The sequence below is a fragment of the Vollenhovia emeryi genome, unplaced genomic scaffold (assembly GCF_000949405.1).
Source record: "Vollenhovia emeryi isolate VEMERY1.0 unplaced genomic scaffold, V.emery_V1.0 DF939154.1, whole genome shotgun sequence".
NCBI classification, from domain to species: Eukaryota; Metazoa; Arthropoda; class Insecta; order Hymenoptera; family Formicidae; genus Vollenhovia; species Vollenhovia emeryi.
The window spans coordinates 1,506,130-1,530,244 of record NW_011967212.1 but is presented as its reverse complement, the minus strand read 5'-3'; the positions used below and the strand labels follow the sequence as shown (position 1 = coordinate 1,530,244).

The 24,115-nt window shown below is 47.3% G+C and overlaps 1 protein-coding gene across 21 annotated transcripts in view; it reads right to left on the bottom strand.

The window, feature by feature from the left end:
• Window positions 1-24,115, bottom strand: part of LOC105565275 (CUGBP Elav-like family member 4) — a 634,883-nt gene that overhangs the window by 22,833 nt on the left and 587,935 nt on the right. For all 21 annotated transcript variants that reach the window (XM_012018330.1, XM_012018331.1, XM_012018336.1 and 18 more), the window contains one exon: window positions 10,025-10,104. In XM_012018330.1, the coding sequence (XP_011873720.1) occupies window positions 10,025-10,104 (80 nt within the window). The remainder of the gene's footprint in view (window positions 1-10,024; window positions 10,105-24,115) is intronic.

Sequence of the window (24,115 nt, the reverse complement as noted above, 5' to 3'; positions counted from 1 at the left end):
GGTATCCGCGAACGCTGAAGGGCTCGCGCTGTACACGGCCACCTCGATTATTAAAAGTTCCGTTTGCGGTCGGAGCTCGCGAACGGGGTCAAACGCGCGTATAACCGCGAGCGTCGCGAGAAAATCAGCGACGAGCTCGCAGTATACAAAGTCATAAAAGTTTTGCCGGAGTGGATGTAACTTTCCGTGTTACTGTAACTACAACTAATATCGGGAGTTTTGCGATACACCCCCTTCCTTCTTGCCTTTCAGCCACACGCGTCTGCGTTGGCTCTTTAAAGCTCCGCGAAGCAGCGGAATTGCGAAACGGTACAATATCTTTATTTTGCTTAAACGCCATTCGTTTTCGATATTGTGATATTGAATTTGTCTAAAATCTGTTAACTTGCCAAATTATTACAACTTAATTCTCGGTCTTTTTAAAGAAAATGTATTTACAAGAAACGTTTCGAAATTGCTTGTTAGGCCACTCCGAAGGGAAAACCGCTGAGGGCATTGTGGTGTACAGATTTGCGGCATTGCTGGGCATTAGTTTGGGCATTAGGCCTTGCTGGGACCTTATATAAAGATATAATAAGATAAAATAAGATAAAGTAAGACAAAATAAGATAAAACAAGTTAATAAGATAAAGTAACTTAGGTACTGCTATTCGAACGACATCGATGTCCGTACCGTTTCTGAAGTTATGTCTACCGCGCCACCAACTGCTCTACTTCGTTTTACAGTCAGCGGATGGCGCTTTAAAACTACCGTGCGATAGGAACAAAATTTAAAGCTGAATAGGTGCTATAACTGATTAAATGTAGGGGCCGAGAATGAAGTTGTAAACCTAATATTTAGCAAATGACGGCGCAAGTTACTTAAGCGAGGAATGCATTTAAGTTGTGAATATTCTTTGCTGCCTCGAGCAAAATAATCGAAAGCTATATAATGTATCAAAGAAGCTTTACCTCTTTCTCGCGTATAAATCTTTTCATTCTTTCCTCGGTTGCAATTTTGCCATATCCAAAAGAATCGGGCGAGCGCCAAACTGGAGTTAGTCGCAAGAACGAACGCACTTAAACGAGTCGTTGAAAGCAGTCACGATCAAAAGTCTGTACATGTATATTTCTCCTTTTTCCAAACAGTTCGCCGAAATACACACACACACACACTTGCGTTGAAAGTTGACTGTGGCAATTACGAAAAATCTTACAGCGTGTGCGAAACTTCCGAGCCGCGATACTTCAAGTTCGCCCGCGTATCGTATGCTCTAAATATTAACGAGTTCGGGGTCAGCGGTGACGCGCAAAGAAAAGCGGAGCGACGAAAAAAATTGGAAACGTCGAATTTTCAAGCGGATGCCACGGCGTATGTCTGCCCACACGTGCGTCACACTCTTTCGTGCGAGAAAAATGGCCGTAGCCGCGCCGGTTACACGCCGCTGGTGAACGGCATCGACGCGTGCACGTTGGAAAGATAATTTGTCTCGCGTCGACAGTCCCGAGCTCCGAGGCCTTGTGCGCCACGCAGGTGTAACGTAGGTGCCCATAAGGTGTATGTGACATTTACGCGAGCACATATGTACGCCGGCGCGCACGTGTACGATATGGTGGAGAACGGGGCTGAAGCTAGGCGAAGGACGGTCGGGGTTGCGAAGGGGAGGATCGACGAGGTCGTATCGGAGCCAGTGAAGCCGAAGCCTCATTATTGGGGGATTACGGTTCATTAATTCCGATCCAACGTTCTGAACTGCACGCGGAAAGGAAAAGCCGTCCTCCCGAGAGCCGGGGGTATCATGCGGAGAACGTTTGAAGCCGCCGCCGCCGCTTCCCCCTTGCTCGTTATGTCTGTCCTACGTGTCGCCCCCATTAAGGCCCCCTTCCTTTAAAAATGTCGATATTAAACCGCACGCTTTTTCTCCCATTATGATTTCGTGAACCGACGTGTGTGTAGGGGGGGGGGTGCGCCCCATGTTTGATGTTTTATCCGCGCATACTTCATTTGTCTGGTCAAACCCGGGCTTGTCACCCTTAGAAAACGCAAAGGCGATTGATGCTCTTTATATCCGTGCGCTCTCGTTGACGTCTCTCGGCGCTCTTCTCATTAACCGAGGATACCGAGCATGGGTCGATCAAAAGCTCTGAAGTAAAAGTTGACGATATCTCTGCTCTGGGTACTTGAGGCAACGTCTCGGGGCTTAGCTCAGAGGGCCACAATATTGGGCAGGCCTTGCCAACGGAATGAAGCAATTATCTGCTGATTGGAGGCTCTCACGTTAGCCGCACCATCACACTTGCCAATCCGCTAGACGGTAATTTCAATAGATTCAACTGGAACCGCAAGACTGGCCGGAACGCCGATTGCCCCTCGTCCGTGTGATTCTCTGTCGAACCGAAATACAGGAGCGAGCGGTTCAATTTGTCGATGTATCGCAAATTACAAACCGCTTCTGTGATCCTTTTAAATGGAAAATAACTAATTGGAAAACGTAACGTGTAACATTTCAAATCTGTCACTGCCGTCAATTTGATGTAACATTGAAAACTTTTGGGCGCAATCGCACAGGATCGAACGGTAGCATAAAGCAAGATGAAACGAGACAATTTAACCCCTTGCATACGGAATAATGCGAAGGTTCCATAACTGGTAACAAGTGTTTAATTATGGTCCAAGTCTTTTCTCGCGTTAAATTTAAGGCACACCAAGTGGTGGCGCGAGATACATAGCTAGATGTAAGATTTTTACTGATATATTTATCAATGTAGGAAAATTAATAAACACACAACTGGCAAATTCAAATTATAGAAATTTATTTCGACAAATATTACCACATGCCTCAATGGTCGAATTGGTGAGACATCCGCCTAGAGTGTAGGATGGTCCAGGTTTAAACCCTGGCCGAGGTAATATTTTACGCAATAAATTTCCATAATTTGAATTTGCCAGTTTGTGTCGTTTATTAATTTTCCTACATTGGTTAATTATTGACTGGCGATAATAAGTCTTTATTCTTAAAATCTTTATGTTCCTTTCAAACCTGTGATATCATTTACTTATAAACATTATTTTGTAGATAACTTTTAACAATTGTAAAAAAGTGTGATAATCTCGATGAAAATGTCTTTGAGAACAAAGATTTTGGGACAAAAGTAATTGTACTTTCACGATTATTTTTTCGGCGACATCTCAGAAATTAATCTATCGTAATAATCTTGCGCTCATTACAAGCACCAGAACTTTAGCTTTCAAACGATATCAAAATTATCTCGCTGTGATCTTTCTGAGCGAAGATATTGCCGATTATATCGACCTGCGACCTGGTGCGCGCGTGGCGGTCGTCGGCGACGCTGGCATATCGCATTTCAAAGCGCTTGTAAAAAAAGTAGTACACGTGCTTTCGCACCTCTTTTTTTCATAACGTAGGCGTGAAATTATATGCAAAAAATATGCGCGGCATTTCTTCCTGTATGGTGTGCGTGCGAGATTTTCAAAAGGCTATAACTCCGCAAAAAATGGACGTAGCGACATGCTGCAAAAACTGATCTTCTGCGTTTCGTACTCTGGACATGTTTATGTAAAACACGTACGCTTATATCACGCATATATAATGTGTCTATAACGAGATAAGAATAAAAAGTTAAATTAAATATAAAGAAATATAATTACCAGACAAGTAATATTATTCAATCACAACTGGCAGAAATGTATCGCGAAAAATATTATCGCAGCCAGGGTTTGAACCTGGACCTTCCTAAAACATGATTAATAAAAAAAATATTGAAAACTGCTAAAGAAAAGATATATTAGAAATATCAAAAGCGGCACCAGTTATGCAGCTATGATATTGTATGAATCATATAATAATACTCGTAATGTGTTACATGTCCCTAATTAATTATTATACTGTGAAGAAATATTTCTTTTGAATTTTTTTAAACAAACGTTTAATCGTTACAATTTTAGTTGTACGCGTCATCTCTCTTGAATTTTTTGTTTCCGTTATTCTCATTGCTCGTACCTTTTGCTGTTCCTTTACCTTATTTATATTGCATATTGCTCTTCCTTCTTACTTCTTATCTCAATGCACATTTTTCAAGTATTGCATATTTTAAAAAAAGAACAAATCCATCTACATATTTATTTTCATTCGTGTCTCCCCGTCCAACTAGATTTGTCGCATTAGTCTCGTAATGAAGAGAACAAACGCCTTGTCATCGAGATCCGCTGAAATTGGCGCGCTTGAATGTACACGGAAATCAATTATTAACATTAACATCGCGTTGCCTTGTTGACGGGGTGTCTCTATCACAAACGCGGCCGTTCTCCGCGCCGGATACGTTCGTATCGATTCGACGATACCACCTTGTAACGGAGGGAGAGTCGGCGCACAATGAGGAATCACGACAAGAGCCTTATCGTACGAATAATCGCTTCGAATCCTGCACTAAGGACGGGATTTTGCTGATGGGCTCCCAGGCCCTCACGGTCGATCGCGCTTCTTTTCTACGGTCGTCCATTCTCTTCTTCCCTCCCCCTCAACGCGCGGATTCAGGCCCAGCAGCCGTTCTGATTCCCGATACACACGAAAGGCGACCCGCCAAACAAGTAACAGTTGTACTGGAGATAAAAGCAATGCAATTACGAGGCCGCCAAGGGAATTACTCAGGGAATGTCTTTAATTAAATGTTGGGAGCAGTTTCCGAGCCTCCGTTAATGCAGAGACAATTTCCTTCCATCCACTTTACGCGCGCGCGCACTATCCTGGACGAGAGAGGCAACATCCGGCCGGAGATGGAGAAGCCCCCGTTACGTCCACGTTATTGTCCAGAGATCCGAGGATCTCTCGACTTAACGAAGTTTTAAAGTTTGCGCGCCTAATTTGCTCGCGTCAATGTCCATTCGCAGCCTCCTGTAGATCAAGTACTGAAATTCCATTGTTCAATTCTCCTCGTTTCAATCGAGGAACCCCGCACATTCTCGCGAATCGCTAGGCATTCGACTCTGGTTCTGTGCTCGTTGCAGTTTGCAATCATTTTAATTGGCCATCGTCTTATTACTTCCATAGTGATAAATAGGGGTGTATCTTGAGTAGAGGAGTAGGTACTGATTAATTTTCGGCGAGAAAAATGACGGGCTAAAAAGATGACCCGGGATTCGAACCTGGGACCTTCCGCTCGCCGGGCGAGTGCTCTTCCAACTGAGCTATCCAGGCCCACGCTCGAAGTCCTTCTCGCTTACCTACACTTTAGTTTACTTAATAAAGTAGGAACTCCATACGATGAATTGTCATCTATCTGGAATCCAACTTGACACGTCGAATGCGGGCACAGATTCTAATTTCGTCAGGTATGCAGATTCGAAATATTTGGCGGTATTCGACGTAGAAATGAATGTATCTCGATTTATTGAATCTAGCAAACGTTCGTATAGGTTTCTTCTACGCGCTGCTTATTGAAGTAACGCTGCCACGGTTACGTATTGCAAATCGCTTGAAAGTTTTGTAGACTGTCGCACGTTTCTCGCGCTTTACCGGGGGAAGACAACGATCGGCGGCGTGCCGAAGTTACGCAAATAGGACCAGAGGGACGTCCCTTCGGTGCGGCGCGACAAAACACTTCACGCGGTTTTTGCCTTTTATTACGAGGCATTTCCGGAAGATATATGTATGCGAGGAAGGGGAAAGATCTCGGTGCGCGAGGAGCGTGGCGTTGGAGGGTTCGCGAGGCGTGACAAGAAATGTCACACGCTTCGGAAAGCATAACTACGTGAGGCCTGGGCTCGCACACCGCCACGTTGACGCACGCGGGGGCACGCACGCACGAACGCACACGCGCGCGCACGCACGCTCGCGCAAGACACAGAAAGAGAGACGAGCGCGAAAATATTGAGAGCCTCCGGAGAAATATTGCCCGTTGCGTGATGCACGAACGCGCCTCTGATTCGAGACGTGTAAACAGCCCGTGGATCGATGCGATCAAACAAAAAAAAAGCATACAAAAAATTCCCAGCTCGGGGGTGTAATACTCTTACGCAGCTGATACGGGATTGCGTGTGTATCCAGAACGCGGTAGATTATCATCGCGAGTAGAAGGATCTAATCCTTTACACGAGAGAGTAAAGCCGCTTTACCTCGCACGTTTTCGCATGACAGAGTCACGGTTCGTAACGTCATCGGGTCAATGGAAATTTTTCTGTAATGTCTCATAAATAAAGCATCAGCCCGGCACGCCGCGGCTGACCCCCCGCGAGCAGGTTTACGCGACCCGCGATGGTAAAGTTATTTTTTCTTTGTTGAAGCGTATTTATTTGTAAAAAAAAATGGGTTTAAAGCCACGAGAGGAGAATGGCGAAATCCGGGAGTACATCGAGCCGCTGGAGAAATATTGCTCGCGAGGTAAGGCACACGGAAACGTCGCTGTGAGAGGCGTAAACCACATTATACGGGCCGTGAAACCGGGGAAAAATGTTTGTCCCGCCCGCGCGGTCGATGCATAATCGTCTCCGTATTGTTAGAAATTAAAGACTTGTCACGTGTAATATCCCCGAACGACGAATTGCAAAGTCGGCTGAAATATTGAGCGGTCGGAGAAATATTGCCCGCCGCGTGACGCGTAAATGCGTCGATCCGAGGGGCATATATCGCATTATACCGTTCGTGAAAAACGAAATAAAATGTACGTGCACGCGCGTGTTGCTAGTAGACAAGTTTTACGGTAATGTTTTTTTGTCAACGAAAGTGCCGTGGTATTAATCTCGCGGCTGCCTGGAGCATCTATGAAAAATATCGTGTTTTTAATGGAAAGCGCATAATGCATTGTACAACTTTTAAACTGTATATTTGTGCAACAATAATATATCAAAGTCGTAAATTATGTTTATGATACTTGTGCGCTAATGCAATAACGTTCTCGTGACGGGTGTACGAGATATGCGTGAATGAAATATATGTAATGTGTATGTAATGAAAATATATAAATGCGTTTTCAAAATGACATAAAAGTAATGGCGACACGTGAAAACATAACGCTGCAAAGCTCTCGTTAAATGCCCGTACGATTCTTCAATTTATACAAATTATTATTTCCATTTGTATTTCAAAATTGTGCGCGCCTCCGCGAATCGGACGATTCGCATGAAGAATTGGAAAAAGAATCGGCTCTGAAGGGTAAAGCGCTGACCAAAATCATGTACACTAATGTCTACTAATGCCCAGTGGGCATTACTTCATCTTATTATCTTATTTATCTTGTTTTATCTTATTTCATCTACTGCCTCAAGGCCTAATGCACAAACTAATGCCCAAAAATGCCTAGTAATGCCCGCTAATGCCGCAAATCTGTACACCGCAATGCCTGTTTTATCTTTTTAGATTCTTTATAATGCACCAGCAGGACCAAATGACGCCCACTAATGTCCAAAAAAATGCCCAGTAATGCCCGAAATCTATACATCACATTGCCCTCAGCGGTTTACCCCTTGGTTCTAACGCATTTGCCTTAAAGAAAAAAGAAAAGAAGAAATAGTTCATGACGTGTGTATCTACGTCATATTGGTTTCATGAGGTGTTATGATTTCACGCTTCCGCTACGAGCCAGTACGTCGTGCGCAGGCCGACAGCGCGTCGTCGCGTATTACAGTATCAGATTGCAAATCAATATCTCATTTCGTAGGTATGAGCCCGAGATGTTGCGTTCGTAATGCAGTTTCGTGACCGAGAGTGTCGACGTGTTCGAGTGGCTGAAAGCAGGCGGGCGCACACGCGAGATGACACACGTGTGCGGCCGTACGTACACCCGACATTTTTATGCGTGCACACACGCGCCTGATCGACGGCTCTGATAGGGGAAGGGGAAGATTGGGAAGGGGTTGATCTCGCGACCGGTCAGAGGAAACTGGAACGAACATAGTTAAGTCGAATTACTCTTGGGGCTCCATAACTTCGCGACTGCTTTTCCGCGAAAGATTTATCGATTGACTACGCGAAGAGCTTTTCATTACTGCGCGCTTGTTATCGTCTTACGTTTACTATCTTCGGGAACAGAACCGTGGTTTTTAAACGCGCAGCTAAAAATAAATATCTATCAAACTGAATCAGTAGAGTCTCTCGTTACCGCAACATGAGCGCAGTTAATGAAGAGAAATGCAGTTTTAATTTTAGCATTGAAATTTTCTTCTATAAACTCGCTCACGCGACTCGTTAAATTGTTTAACGAACGCCCTCTCTCTTCGCCGGCTGCTCTCCAGCCCGCGTCATGCAGAATTTCATTTCGCTTCGAGATCTGCATAATTCGCCGCAATAATTGAGTCGGCCGTGTAGTACGCGCAACCGCGTGCCTTCCGTATCTCTTTTAGGTCGAATAGTTCAGGGTCGAAGGTCGGCATTTCGGCGAAAGCGTTAACCCCGCACTCGTCCTCTCACTTCTCATCCCTTCGGCCTCGACTGTGCCACGAAATCTCGTAACATCGACGTCGAGATTTGCATAATTCGTTGCGATAATTAAGCAATCTGCATATTACGGATCGCGCGCGCGCCTCTTTCGTGGGCAAATAGTCGCGGTCCTGAAGTCTGCCCCTGCTCCGTCTTCTGCCCGCGTATTCGGCTATTAGATTAGAGGGCTGTAACGAGTAATATTCACGTAACCATCCCGCACTACCACCCATGCGATTTCACCCCACGCATGTACACGTTTAACGCACGACATAAACCGCGAATCCTCCGTCGAGCGTCAAAAGCGGCTCCAGCTTCTCTCCGCGCAAACGTACAAGGACGTAAAACGTGACGAATGTGTTTCTTTTGTGGTAGCTTTTGGTAAAAGGTAACAAAATACATCTCCGATTCTCGTAGAAAAATAGGCAACGCATAGCTGGATACATCAATTTTTTGTCTCTGGTTAATAATTTATATTCTTCTTGCTTTCTAAAAATCAATCAGGATTATCACTGTTTACAGTTATAAATGTACCACTGCAATTTTCAGTAGAATATTTATAACTGCAAGTCAGCGATTCGCTTATTTCAGTGATAATTCACTGCAATTGACTTTTAGAGAGTGCGTATCCCTACTTGTCCCCTTTGACTTTTTCAAAATCTTTTAACGTCGGGCTCGTATAAACTCGCACTCGTATAAACCAGCTCTTTAGCGTTACGATAATTTCTCTCTTTTAATAGCAGGTCTGCCGGGGAAAATAATCAACTTAGAGAGTTGTAGGATCGCGAGCCGTGAGGCGACAGTTCAACACAAACCTTCGCCTCGATCTTAATTGTACATTGTCTAATAATTGTCTGAGACACAAACTCCCTTAGGCGCGTCAATGCATGTCAGCGTGAGCGGCGGTCGATAGGCAATAACGCCGACAAGGACGATCGGGGGTCCGGCAAGCGGCTTTGCAAAGTTTCGCCAATCAGCAGGTGGAATCCCGGACGGAACTCACTGACAATTCAATTACAACTGGGAATTCCTGGTCCGACCCTAAGCCGAGAAAGTTCGGCGGTTTGACGGAGACCGGGGGACGCTCTTCTCTCCGGAGGGCTGCGGGGAGAAAGCGAAGAGGGGACCGGGGGAGGGGGGCGAGCCGCGCTTCTCCAAGTGTTATGCAGATTTCTGTTTGGCCAGTCATTACTGGGGTGTTTGCAGGCACGACAGCCATTGCTACGGCTACCCGGTCCGATCTCCAACCACCAGCTACCAGTTACCCCTTCCGATCCCCCTCCCCCCCCCCTCCCCTCCGCTCGTCGCGCCCCGCTGCCGTTAACGGAAGACGGCCATCTACTGCCCAGCCATGGCGCGCATCCCTATCCTCGATATTCATATCAGCCCCCCTTCATCCAGTGTAGCGCTTCTATGAATATTTACCCTCCTTTCTGTTAATATCGCGTACGTGACATTTTCCGAGCGTAAATACGTGCCGACGTCCATGAACACGATGACTGGCGGTCATCGGCTGAAGAGGCGGATCGAAAGATAAAAAAATAAACGCTCGCTCCGGGAGCGAAGGGGTCGACCAATGCTCGTTGTTGTAATATTATACGACGGGTACTCACCGGCATAGTTTGGCTACCGTGTAGAGAGTTTATTGCTGCCAGTGCTTCTTGGTGCGACGAGAGTTTCACGAAGGCACAGCCTGAAACGAAAAGAGTACTTAATTTAGTGGAAAAATATCGTACACAGGTTTCTTGCGGTACACGTTATCATATTTTCAATATTAAAAATGCAGCTCTTTTTCTGTTCCAGCGTAAATCTCAAAATATGTTATATGCCACGAGAAATGTTCTGCATCTGTTAATATTTCGTACTTAAAAAAAATGTACACTGTACGGACACGCATGTTATAATTATAAAACCATGCGGCTTTTCGCCGAGACAGTAGTAACTACGGCAAAACGAAGAGTTACATCATAGAACTCGCGAACGTTCGCCTGTTTATTTGCCGGAAGGAGCGTCGCGAGTAGCCGGCTCCTTCCTTCTTCATCGAAAATTCCGCGGTGTGCTCGAAACTCGGGAGATAGTTTTATCTCGGCGAGCGATTCGCGACGAGAGAGGAGTTCCGTTTCTGCCATTGTCGAGGAGCGAGGCCGTCCGCGACGAGATGATGGAGCGATTAATCGCTCTCCTACCATTTGCCACGTGCGCTCATCGCCGGTAGTTAGATGGAGACGCGGCGAAGACAAAGAGCTCAGGGGCTCTTTGAAAAATTGACGCGCCAGCGGAGCGCAACGTGCACTTTAATAAAAGATGTTTACCGCGCGCGGACGACGCGCCTCGTAATCCGAGACGACGGTCATCGGCGGTTTCGTGCAACAACTATTTGTATCGTGGCGATGGGAACGACACCCGACGATTGTTGTCATCTTTTGCGCGCGCGTCATATAAACGGGATAATCCACTGGATCGTCGCGTTCGATCTGTCGGGACGCGGACTCGTTCGAAAATAAACCTCTCGATGTTACCGCCGTGGCAAGAAACTCGGAGGAGTTTCTCGCTTGTGCATTGAGGTCGCGTCATATGGCGATATCCAAACGATATTTTATGCCGATAGCAGGTGATAGCGTATCGGTCTATTTTCTTCTCTCTATTTTTTTTTTCCGGGGGAACGCCGAGTTTTATAGCCGGCAAATTTGATTCGATCGACCCCTCGGGTGTTTCGCCACCTGAAATACTAACCGATGAAGGTAATAATTAAATTTAACCGTAACGGCGTTAAAGTCAGAGCCGATCGGTGCGTCGTTGCGAGCTTAACGCGAGAATTGCGTAACGTGCTAACGCATTAAAAAAAATGAGATTAATCTTCTCGAGGATCTCGAGCACTCGTCCAATATCTACACTCGCCAATTTCTGTCGGACGGGTGCCTCGTGAAAAATAAACGAAACTCGATTGCGATATGCTGCTGGGGGACGGGACGGATCAGGGATTGAAGGGAATTAGGGCGAAAAGAGGACGCTCCATCCCCGTACTTGCTCAAGTACGACAAGATAACGTACACCCGCCCGTCCCTTTCCTAAGCCCTGGACCTTGCTCCGATCTCAGCAGCCCTCGTCTTCGACATCCAGTTTCGAACTCCCGTCCCTTGCTTCAACGATATGACACAAGAAAGTCGGAATAGGCGGACAATTTTAGACTTCCGATCGATATATCACGTTTCGAAACTTTATGACGTATTAGAAGGGGAATCGTCTCGCGCGCGTTTGTGTGCGTATACGTCGCACATTGATGCGAAGAAAATTGCATAGCGCGCGCGCGCGCGCGATTTACACACAAATCAATTGTTCGCGAAAGAACCACTGTGCATTTCGTGCGAGGCGTGTCAGATGAAGCGGGGCGAAGAAAAGATAATCACGTACAACTGTTCTAAAACGCTAAGTAATTGGAGCACGGGGAAAAAAATGACAAAGCGGTTCTTCCCGCCTTGTTCCCGGCAGCTCATTAAGTGGCGTTGCTTGACGGCATTATACTCCTTGCCTCTCTGGCCCTTCCTGTCCGGAACACCTGGCGTCCATTGTAGCGATGATAATGTCGCCATGTCAACCTCATGCCGCTACATTAATCAGGCCTTTGAATCTCGAAAATTTCGAATATTTAACCAGGTTCGGCGGGACCGCCGCTAATGCGCGCACGCGAACACGCGGCCGCAATTCGCATAATAGTACACAGATTAATATGTAATAAATTAATTCGATCAGCGCCAACTCGGTAATACCGTTTTCCTCTTATCGCGTTTGTGCATTAATTTGCGGGGTTGGACAATTATTCGCGATCGTCGCGCGGGAATTCGAGATGGAAAAATGGCCGAAATTGCTGAAGGACCGATATCGGGCGGGCGGACGAGGCTCCCTCCCCCCTCTTGTCCGATCCCGCAGATCCCGGAGTCGTATACGGCGAACGTAAGAATTCACCGGAGCTTCCAAAGCGTTTCTGCTCCCCCCCCCCCGCGTCCTTCCCCTCCCGCGAATCTCACGAAAACGATGCGCACTTGAGATTTTTCTTCGGCGTTTTCCGCATTGGTGGGACGCGAGCTTGTGCGAAAATAAAAGACTCGAGTTTCACGAAATTTCGCATATATCCGGCCGAAATCGCGGGCGTATGCACACGTATACGGATCAATATGTCACAGCAATAGTCGTATTTTTTGGCTATTTTTTTTCAAGAACGTATTACACGTTTTACAGTATCTGGATGTAATTTTACAAAAATATAAAAATTTACATCCGAGGAATATAAAAAAGTGTATTGATTTCCATAAACACAATGAGTGCGTTTCGGCAAGACGCTGCTACCGTAGCGCTATAGCTTTTTACTACAATTGTAGCGGCGCCATACTTACCCATACAACACGTATGTCTAAAAGACATCTTTAAGACATTTTTAAATCGTCTTTTAGACATACATACATATCTAAAAGACGTCTTAAAGATGTCTTAGACATGCGTGCTGTATGGGTATATTAGCGTGCATAACCTCAAAATTGTATTTTAATTGTAAGAGTCGCGTTTACCAATTAATTGAAACAAATAGAATGAAAAATATTGAAGATAGACTCATGAATGACATATTGTTCGATGACTCATCAGATGAAAGCAACAATGAAGAGGAAGAAGTCCCGCTGCAGGAAAGTTTTGCCGAAACGCACTCGTGTAGCGCTACCGTAGTGCTACAGTAGCAGTGTCTTGCCGGAACACACTCTATGCCGTTTTGTTTTTAATAAAATGGGAAGGGATCAATCATGTCGAAAATGTCCAGACACGGGGAATTTATATTTCGAAACGGATGTAGGTCCAGATAACTCGTCCATTATTTGAACCGTGAAAAGGCGCGTAGGAAATATTTAGATTCTTATATCTCAACGGTTGACAAGAGCGGCGTACGACAATGGCTACGACGACAGCCCCGCCAGATCTCTTTCCGTCGGCTCAAAGACGATATTTTAATGGCCTGCTTTCGCGGTACGAGTAACGTCCAGCGGCAAACATTGGATATAACGAAGCGCGGCGGTCGAATCGTCGGCCCTTCGCTCCTGGCGGGCGAATTGAGTTTCGTGGGCTTCTCCCGCACCCGCTTTCGTCCTGAATCCTTCTTCCTCTCCGATTCAACCGCCCCTCGTGCGCCATCGTCGCGGGGAGCCTGGAGCTCCGATCGATAGCGCCCACGAGACTTTCCACTCATATATTTGATTGCTCGGCAAACATGCCTAAGTTTATCCCCGCAGCCATCGTCATCGCTGAGCGACTACTACCACCGCTCGCTTCAACTCTCTCTCTCTCTCTCTCTCATGCACGCGTATCCTACGAGCCGCTCGGATGTCGTCGCGAGTTTGTTCGTTCGGGGCGTTGCGCTTAAAGTAATTCGATCCTATTAAGGCCGCGATGTAATTGAACGCTACCAAGTTACCCGAAGTATTCGGTCTCGATGAAGGAACGGCATAAGAGCGATCGACGCGCGAGCTAGAAACCCCTTTGCTGACAAAACACTCTACTTCCCGCCGCGGTTTTTTCGACGTAGAAACGCTCGTTCTAAATTCGAGCGGCACGACAAGGATGAAATATTTATTACGCGCGTCGTCGACGATCGCCGAGCGAGACGAGAAAAGAGACAACTTCTCTTCGTTCCCCCCTTCTCCTCCCTCCCGTAATCGCTTATTCAATTATTCTTTAACATTGTAACTGTGTCGCGCCATTAGCTCCGCTTTTACTACTATAAACGGTTCGTGGCCTTACGGTACGGGTTGTGCTAACTCGTTTGACGAGCCGCCGCTCGATAGCGAGTCAAGGCGAGACGTGTAGCGCGTTTAGCGATCGATCTTCTTATACTCGTTTCCGCGAGTAAAACTTGGCGGAAGTTGTACGCTTCATTAATCAACAGTTGATAATTAAATCAAGCCGCGAACTAAGTTCGAAAAAATGCCGCGCGCGCTCTCCCGTTTGAGTTCGCCTCGGCGTTAGAGGGGCCTCATTAAAGAGTAATTATTTCGCTACGTTACGCGGAGGGCGCTACACCGCCCGATCGATAGATCTTTTATCCAGCCGCGTGGCGGACACGTTCCGAAAGAAGCGTCGGCGCGAAAATAGAATCGTCGTGATCGATGGGCGACGAACATCTGTTACCTTTGCTTGATGAAAGAGGGCGATTTGAATATAGACCCGTCGCGACCCGCGCGCGCCTCGTGTGCCAACCTTTGCGACGCGCTTGTAAAAGTCGCTGAGCGAACGTCTGTTTCGTTCTTTTTTTTTTTTTTAATAACTATCGAGGACGAACGCACGGAGAACTGTCGCGCGACAGAACGCATTGCGATAGCGCCACGCGCGGTAATTGCCAAGTGCTTTATAAATATATTAGATATTTTAACATGAATACACCAGAGCCGACGTGAAAGCTAATATGATCATTTGCCAATTTACATTGATACGATATTCCGTGTAACACCGGAAGTTATACGATTAATATATACAAACAAATCAAGCGCAAATACGGGATAGTTAATAATTGATATGGCAATTATTTATAATAATCATGTCAAGTATGCATCGGTACACAATCGAGTTTGCATATGATAATATCTGTCAGTGATGTAAATTTTCAATTCACTCTCAAGTCTTTCCTCAAATTTTCGAAATACAATGCGCGGGAGCGCGCGCTCGCATTTTGTGATTAAAAAGCGGGGTGTCCTTTATATCGCGCGAGTGCAGGGAGAGAGCGAGAGAAAGGGAGAATATCTCGTCAAACCGGATAGATTCGTGTCACGGGTATGAAAGAATATGTATTCGCCCCGCTGACACGCGGCGAGTGGGTGGAGTTCCGACTATTTCGCTAATGGCGCGGAGCGCTGAAAGAAGAGGGACTCGCTAAAACAAGAAAGGAAAAATTATTAACGACTTTGCGAAATGCCTGTTGGGGCGCGACCGCGCGGAATAGGTCAGGTGGGATTTGATATCGAGCGCGAACTCGTGGCGTGCGAGGCACCCTCACGTGCGTTGCTTCGTGACACTTTCGATCTGTTCTGTTTGCACCTGGCACAACGCTCAATGGGACTCGCGTCTTTTCGGCGCAGCGCCAATTAGCCGCTGGCTCTAACCGTAATATATCTAGACATAATATATCTAGACCGAGCGTTTGCCTTCATTTCAGCAGTGGGGGTGGAGGTTTAAACTCTGTTTTGTGTTATTTCGTTCTCTCTCGTTCGCATGTGAACGAGAGAGAGTGAAATAGCACGAAACAGAGTTGGTCCTTTTCTACGTGAACCTCTAATCTCAATATTCGGTCTAGATATATTATGTCTATGGTTCTAACCTTGGGTATACAAATTTTAGGTTATGTTACTTTAACGTCGATATGGAAATCGCGCGTGAGAGCAGCGGCGTTTTACCCATCTTGTCCCATTCTCCAAGGGTGTGTTCCCATTTACTCTCGGTGCTGCTACCAGCACTGGACGCTATTACTGAATTCAGCTTCTGGGAAAGTCATTCCCAAACGAAACCTCAGTATTCTTCGTAATAACATAGCAGTTATTCTTTTCTAAATGCCACCATCCACACCTTCTCTTTGATACTGAATGCTCGAGACTATTGACAGTACTGTCGGTGGTACTGAGAGGAAATGGGGACACGCCTTAAAAGTCATTCTGTGTATTATCACTGAAAATATAGCTGAATAAAGCCAACGGCACACGATACTACAATAGTTTACCTATTGGATTGCCTGCGCGAGCCAATAAGGATGCAGAGTTTTACATCAAATGACTTAAGGCTAAATCCTCATTGGCTCTCGTAAGCAATCCAGTAGGAAAAATAGTATCGGTGCCGTTGGTTTTATTCAGTGCCGAGGGGGAACCGCTGACCAAAATTATGTACACCAATGTGATGTAAATTTTCAATTCACTCCCAAGTCTTTCCTCAAATTTTCGAAATACAATGCTCGAGAGAGCGCACTCGCATTTTGTGATTAAAAAACGGGGGATTCTTCATCGCGCGAGTACGAGGAGAGAGCGAGAGAGATTTCGCCAATTTACACCTACTAATGGCCCAATGAGCATTACTTTATCTTATCTTATTTTATCTTTGTAATGCCCCAGCAAGGCTTAATGCCCAAACTAATTCCCAAACAATCCCTAGCGATGCCCAGTAATGCCGCAAATCTGCACACTACAATACCCTCAGCGGTTTACCCCTCGTTCAGTGCTAAACTTATAACTGTGGATCAGTGAATATTCACTGTCTTCAGTGATGACTGACTTTTAGAGAGCACGTTAAGAATTGAATTAAAAAAACCGTTATCCGTCTTATTTTGCCACCGTCTACGGTCTCGGATTATTTTGACACCGACGTGATTACGTCGAAATGAGAATCGTTCACGTGGTTTCGACGGCGGTCTGGCGACTATTGCCCGTATCGATTATGAATCACTCGGATTGCCATCGGCAGTAGGAACGGACGAGTTCATTTCATTAACGAAGCCACTAAATTCCGCGGGAATGGAGCACGAAATCTACGGGGTAATTGCTACGGCTGCAGGTTTCACAAAGTGTTTGGTCGGCGGTGTCCATTGGGCCCTAGGTACGAGAAGCGAGACGAGCGCGCCGTACGGGAGCCGGAGCGGAAAAGGGGGCGAGCATTAAAAACGCTGACAAAGTTACTAAACACACGGGTGTGTCGGCCCTTTTTATATCCGCGAGATGGGATGCCGAGGTTGCGCGGGGACGAAACGAACCAGAAGAACGAGAGGGGACCGTCGCGAGCGCGCGGAGAAAACGGCGGACTTTCGCACAGCACAAAAATTCGACGGATAATATAAAAATATATAATTTCTTTTAGACTCCAAGTGGCCAAAAGACACGGTCGAAGAGAATTTTAAACGATTCTCCCGCAGCGTGTGAAGATTCAACGTGGTTCCCAAAATAGTTGTCGCAAGACCTGTATTTTTAATTACTGTTCATTTGTTCAAGCACGAATATTAATTAATGTCAGGTTGGAAAATACGGTATATGAATTCACATATTAAATTAAAAAATTGTTAGGCTACCTCCAGCTTGTCCGGAACTAAGTATGATTTGGCGTTCTTGTTTGTATTCGAGTCATATCTTAAAAAGGTCCTGATTAAACTTTAGTTGATTAAGTTTTAACCGATATTTCTCCGAGAATTTTGCCCGAAACGTCGGGATGCGAACAGGAATACAGTCCTCGCGTAGACGCTTTTTTAAACTGCGAAAAAAATACAAACTAATGCGATATTATAATCTTGCAGAAATTTCGTCGGGCAGACGCTATCGTGGGATCTGACGCTTTATTCGGTCGTGCCATTTCTAACTCAATTTTTCGATGGTGTCCGCGCGACACCCTCTTCTCGCCCGGGGTTCTGTAAATACTGCACAAGCTCCGAATCACGATGTAGGATATATCCGGGGCGGATGTATCCGAGGAGAAAAAAATAAGACTCGGCACAGGGGATAGCGAAACGTGGGGAGAAATGTGTATTACGAGCTGGGACAGCAAGTGTAATGTGAGGACACGTAATGCCATTATAATGCGGACACGGCCGCGCTCCCGGAGGGATGCATGGAGGGCGTGCAGAGAAAGAAGGCGGAAGACAAAGAGACACGGGCACGTACACGAGCCGTTACCGGGCGTGACACACCCGGAAAGCGCCCGGTGCCGCGGTGTTATTACGGGGAGATAAATTTTCGACCGGAAGGTCCCTCCCGTCCTACATTCGAGAAATGTCGCGACTCAGTCAGCCGAGCCGCGCATAAAATTAGCCGTCTCTCTTTTAACAGAGGCATCCCGGGGAAATGCGGGCCCCTAACTGCCAAATTTAACCCGAGGATAGCCACTCCGGGGATGATTTTCGCGCCTCAGCGTCGGGGAAAAAAATCGTGCCGCGGTCATTTTCTTTACACCGATCTGGAATTCATATCTGCTCCTCTCGTTCCAAGTTCCCCGCGATTCAACCTGTACAATGGGAAGAGTTTGTGACCTTGCGCATTCATGATACCAGCCAATTGAAACTTGCCGCGGCGTAGAATCACCCCGGGTGATCGTTTACGCGAAAAGGAAAAGTCAGGCGACTGGAGTTTTGGATTCAGGCCCGGTTTCACCAACGTCGCTTAACTTCAAGTTTAATTCGTTCTCTGTCTCTTTTCAACTGTTGCTTTAGAAAGAGACAAACATGAATTAAGCTAAGATTGAAGTTAAGCGACGTTTGGTGAAACCGGGCCTAAGGCGATTCAGCTTATTTTTCTCAATTATCTTCCGCTTTCTTTCAATCCTCGAAGATCGTTATCACAACGAGGTAGATGGGCATCCGAACCAAAAGCATGAGAAAATTGAACGCAGTAACGTTCGTCAGTTCATCAGAAGAAGATTACGCGATAAACTTGTATTACTTTCATTTTTATGCGTGAGTGAAACCCATGCTTTACACGCCCCATAAGCCGCGTTACATTTTTGCCTCGAGGAAAAGTCCTATTTATAATTTTACGCGCCGCGTGTCTTATTTGTGTACACCTCAACACATATTTTATACATTCATGCATTTTAATTTTTCACAGAACGCTACACTTTAACTCTTCTTGTACTTCTTATTCTGCACAGTGTATAAAATCACAAATAGAACTGTCTCCGGAACTTTGACATCAATTATAGATCGTCTCGAGTACCTTTGAAGCTTCACCAGAATACGTTCCAAGAACTTTTGAATGTATACGTAGCACGAGATATGTCCGTGGTACCCCGCGCGGAGAGAATTTTGTTTGTAAAACTTATCCTGAAAATCATGTAATCGTGGGACAACGTGGCACTTTGAAACATTTTATGAGAGTTTTTTGACATTTTACCATGCATTCTACTAGCGAAACGTGTACTAAATATACACGGAGAGACCGGCTAAGGCAAGAATAACTAAAATTAAGATGCCGTATAAATAGTAGGGGCATCTGCATCGTTTTGCGTCGCAACATTCACTAATAGCGAATTCGGTTGGTTGCACTAGTGCGCACCGAGTGCACACTGAGCCTCGTTTCCAGCCAATTCTTATATTTGAAGATCGTCTTAAATACCTCTTGCAATATTTCTTACCCAGAAAAATGGCCTGTACAACGTTTACGCGGGTCATTTTTTGACTAAATACTCTTGCATTACGACAAGATTAAATATAAGAACTGACTACAGACAAGCCTCAGTGTGCACTCAGTGCGCACTAGTGCAAGCAACCGAGTTCGCAATAAGAAAAATTCTCCCCGTGCGTATTCAGAAATGCGTTTCGTTGCACGGCTCCTACCCAGGGAGAAATGATTCGTCGATCGACGTCGAAGCGACGTCGAATCGACATCGACACCGTCGAATTGACGTCGATTCGACATCATTTCGACGTCGATCGACGGATCATTTCTCACTGGGCTATGCGTGTGATACCTACTTGCGCTTTAAGGAGACACCAGGGGACACCGAAATACTGGGAGCGGCTGCTCGGTTCTTCGATCGAAAACACGCCGCCCGAACAGAGTTCGCGGAGTTGGAATTAATTCTAAACGCAAAGCCGACGTTAACAATATCCCTCGCGTCGCACGAATAAGTTTTACCACCCGCTATAATAGCGACAACGTCGCTCTAGCCTCGAGGCTGTTTACATCGCGGATAGTTTTTGTCGAGTGTGGGGGGGTCACACTGTTTCGAGGAATGCGACGCACGTCGGAGCGTTCGAACCGCGGCTCAGTTCACGGCGGTCGTCGCTCGCTCGACGAGTCTCCGTGTTCCCCGTTTCGAGAGTGTTCGCGTCGCGTTTGCTGGAGTCCGTTGCGGAGACACGAGTGCGCGGTCGGTTCGCTTTACTCGTCGCGTGCTCGCGTTCCTCGACTCGTCGGAGCCGATGGGAAGCGAGTTGAGCGAGTGTCGCGCACGAACCGGAGCGTCGAGTCGAACGACGGGCGATCGTCCGGCGCAGTTGTCTTGGAAAATGGCGTCGCGACAATCCGATCCACCCGCGGCGGTGGATCTTGTGCGGTCATTCGCGGATGGTGTTTGCGCGTGGATTGTGCGAAGTGAGCTGTGCGGACGCGTACCGAAGGCCAACCGAGGACACGCAGCGGCGGGGAATAAGGCAGCGGGCAAGACGCGTCGCCGGCCGGTGAGTGAGTTACTTGTTGCATCGCGCCTCTTATCGCCTATCGCTCGGCTCCGATCGCGGCGGCGTGTGTATTCGCAGGTGTCGCGTTCCTGAGATTCTTCGAAATCCCCGCGCCGAGCGGGTAACCGCTAGCTGAAATCTCGTCCCGCCGATTTACGGGGTCTCACACGATTTCATCCGATTGCAAATAATTTCACGTAATTGCAAATAATGTTCTTACACGCACGCTTAAAAACACGTGACGCTGTTAAATCTCAAAGGGCTGTTAGACTTTCTCAAAACGTTACATCCGTTTGATTTCACTAATAAGTAAGCAACATATGAGAAACCGCCCGGTGTGGGTCGCGAGGCGAGATGTAGGTAAATCTTATATTCTAAAAAAATGCGAATTTACATACCGTTTCTTACCACGTTTGTTCTGCGCGCCGATTTCTTTTCCGGACATAACGCAGTTTTCTTACAAGTGGAATTATTATCGGCAGCAAATTCACATATTCAAGTCGACAAACGATTTTTTTTTGTAATTATATTTTAAATGCTTCATTCTAGCATTTTTCTGATGCTACATTTAGCATTCAATACCCCCCCCCCCCCCTCTTCCCCGTGCTGTAAATTATTCTTATTGCGAAAAATACCTCAGCCAGGATTCGAACCTGGAACCTCCCTCAAATCCGTAAAGGGCGTCTTACTAATAAGTATTTGCTTACTGAGGTAATTTTAGTTAAGGATTGTAGTGCTCGGTTAGGTAGAGAAGCGCGTTTTCGTGCTTCCCACTTTTCCCCACTAGTCTAACTGCGGTCAGTGTTTTCTTGACCACATCTGGCATTTTAATAATACAAGAAAATTCGTTGCGAAAAATATCACCTCAGCCAGGGTCTGAACCGGGACTTCCCTACACTCCAGGCGGGGGCGTCTCACCAATTCGACCACCGAGGCGTCTTTCCATTAAGTTTCGCAAGCGCGACGCGTCTCGACAGCGTCAAACTCGGAGCCCACCGGCGCAGACGAAGCGGAGCGTCGGGGACATCAACGCGGCCGATAAATAAAGTTCGCCCGTGCGCGCGATAATATTCGCGAGAAAGAGAGCGAATTTGAATTCCGATATCGCGCCGCTGTCTCCCGTTGCCGGGTGCCGTTTCCGCGGGACTCCGGTGCCTGCGAGGGCCGAGGGCCGTTAAATTTTATCGCTTCTCCTCCGCCACACCCGCGTTTATCGTTTCGCGTTTTTCTTATCGAGCGGCAGGCGTGTTTCGCGGCGGAGCCCCTTCGACGCCCTTGGCGAGACGCGATCGACGAGGCCCGCGCCGCCGGTACGGTCATCCCCAAGGGGGATTACATTTCATGTAATCGTGGAACAGTGTCTCCGAAATCATTATGAAATCCTTACGAAATCCCCGCGCAATCGTTTAATCTTCACTTTCCATTTTTTTTTCACTTGTTTGACAATAGACATTAAACTTGAACATTTTCTCAGCTTGTTTCTATTTCCCAAAAAATTTACTTCTTTTAGTGAATATACGTATATCATAGTTGACACATATAAGCGCGTATTCTTCGCAGAATAAAAATGAAGTGGTTGCTGTTAGAACACAAGCGAGTTGAAACGTTGGTACACCTTTGCGCGCAAATTTGGAACAATAAACGGTACATACTTTTCATCAAGACCACGGTTAGACCAGTGGGAAAGGTGGGAAGGCACGGAAACACCGTTTTCTACCTGACCGAAAATTTGTAACTTTTTGTACGTTTAGCTTATGATACCTCGATAGCTGTTTGTCGGAGGGAAAAGTAGCGCAGGACTTTTTCACTTGATTTAGTCTCAGGAATGTGCTGTTGCAATAGTGTTGCAATTATTCTTGCGTATTGGAACAAACACAAATTTACACACGCAAAAATTTCACAATGATTTCGGAGACACTGTTCCATGATTACATTAAGTGGTCACCCCCTTGCGGCATTAAAGTTGCACAGACGCGCGCCGACCGGGGGTCCGGCTTACTTTCATCCCGTCCAATATTGATCACGCTCTCGGTGCGCCCGGCTTTATTTATGCGCCGCGGCCGCGCATTGTTATGCGCGCGGCGCCAGTTGCGGAAATCGCGTCCCGCTTTGAACGGCCCGCGCCGCTGGCGTCTACGTCGGATTCCGCTCTTTCCGGCTCGTCCACGGGCCGCGTTCGTTCGTGTTCTCGAGCGATCGCATTGGAGAGAGGATCCCGTTCCGACTTCTCCCTCGGCGTCCGCCACGCGTGTGCGCGCCGGGTGTCTTTCGGAATTTTCTCAAGACAACGCGCGGCGGGGAAATGCGAATAAACGTACAAAGGGCTCCGCGCCGGTGGTGTTTCGCGTGGAAATTCCGGTCACGCGCGGCACTTCGCTCGATGGACGTCTCTCTCGAGAGAGAGAAAGAGCGAGGGAGAACCAGCGAGCATTTACCCATGCAAATTTTTAGTTATGGCTGAAGCACGCGGAGGGAACGCGCTTTTAGCGCCCGGTAATCCCCGTGCTTCGCCGTTAAATAAACAATTTTCCTTCGCGTCGCGCTTTGGCGAAAATGCGCCCGGGGAAAAGGGCGAAGGCGGGAAGGCGCGCGGGGCGAAGGGGGAGCCGCATATGAAGTTGCCGATAACGTGCCGCTCCTGTGAAACGAGAGTACGTGCTGCGGCCGCGCGAGCGAGAGATAAATTCTCCCGTCCTCTCGGCGCGGCGAGATACTTTCGCGCGCGATCGCGACGAAGCGTCGATAACTGCGCGGCCTCGGTGGAGCAGCAGCTCGTTGCGTTTAATCGGGGTTGAAGATGAAGAGCGGAATTGGCGATCTCCTACGCGCTGTTTGTAACAAACATCACGGGAAGTGTACGCGAGCGACTTTGCGACGACCGCGTCTTCGCGGATCGATTCGCTCCTCCGATAATTACGACTTCTATCTCCTTTGCGCGCTTTGCCACGTGCGGTGGGAGGTGTTTGAGGCGCGCGTTTCCGTTTCCCCGTCGCTCCGCATTCAATATTCCGCGGGATCTCCGCTTTGTCGCTATAGCCGCCGCGCGCGGGGCGGTAGCCTCGCCTCCGCGGCCTTAAGGGACTTAGGCGGGGGCTCCCCGTCGAAGGGGTTAACGCACGATTTTCGCGATATTGCGAGTTCGTTACGGCGCGCGGCGCAATTCGCCCTGGGGTAATTCCGATAATACCAGCAATCATCCTGTCACCGAGTTAAGCCCTCGTAAGCTCCCGGTGCCTTTCCGGCAGCGACCCCGGGTGGAAACGGGAAGAAGGGGGCGGGTGTAGGAAAAGGTTGGCGACTTCCCATGGGGAATCTATTCGTTTTCCTCGTCGGGGCTCTCTCTTCCCCGTTTCCACGCGTATTCAGGAACCGAACGCCGCGGGGGCGGGGGAGGCGGGGACTCCGAAGGGGGACGCTCCCGCTCGGATGAGGGCAAACCCGAATGTCGTTATCGAAATGGCCGTTTCTGGTTTCGTTCTCAATTGCCGTCAGGAAATCAGCGCGGCGGCCTCGAGGACGCTTTATT